The sequence below is a fragment of the Aphanomyces astaci genome (assembly GCF_000520075.1).
Source record: "Aphanomyces astaci strain APO3 unplaced genomic scaffold supercont1.537, whole genome shotgun sequence".
Lineage (NCBI taxonomy): Eukaryota > Oomycota > Saprolegniomycetes > Saprolegniales > Verrucalvaceae > Aphanomyces > Aphanomyces astaci.
In genome coordinates this window covers 2,248-2,859 of record NW_009798800.1, presented here as the reverse complement: position 1 = coordinate 2,859, position 612 = coordinate 2,248, and the positions used below count along the sequence as shown (strand labels likewise).

General features: G+C 47.5%; 1 protein-coding gene across 1 annotated transcript in view; it reads right to left on the bottom strand.

The window, feature by feature from the left end:
* Positions 1-220: 220 nt before the first annotated feature.
* The window catches only part of H257_19379 (hypothetical protein), a gene marked incomplete at both ends in the record, with an annotated part of 1,517 nt that continues 1,125 nt past the window's right edge, over positions 221-612 (bottom strand). Inside the window, one exon of the mRNA XM_009848525.1 lies at positions 221-452. Coding sequence (XP_009846827.1) covers positions 221-452 — 232 coding nt within the window. The remainder of the gene's footprint in view (positions 453-612) is intronic.

Genomic DNA, 612 nt, shown 5'->3' with positions numbered 1-612 from the left:
GAGAAATGGAACGTCGACTTCAACAACACGTAATTGATTTTAAATCGAAGGTCAAGTCGACTTAGTGGACAACCTCGAGGCATTTTAGGTTGCCTCGGAGTAGTATTTTCGTAGTGTTACTGCGTCTCCATGCTACACTGCGCTGGGAATTGAAAGCCACGAACTGCAGATATTACCAAGGACATAAATTAATTTGACTTTTAAGTCGAGATCATGGCTCCTAATCACCACAAGACGGATTGGAGGGCGTGGCGTCTCCACCATTGAACACGGTCACTTCCTTGGCGAATTGGTTGATGCCTTTGTACACTTCGAGGCCGCGTGTCTTGATGGTCGTCATGTCCACGACAAAATCATGGCCGATAATTTCAAACTGCAGGACAGGCTTCTTAAACTCACGGAACGCGTAATCTTGAAACAATCCATACGACAATCCATGCGAAGAGAAAAATCTTTGAAGCCACGGTACAACGGTGTACGCCCCCAGGACGCTTTCCAATCCACGGCCGAGGACGTCAAACTTCTCGTCAAACCCGTCGCCGATTGGCTGGTCATTGTCTCCGTACGGGTAGAAGATGAGCCCAAAGAGCGAGTGAATGTCAATAAACCCTT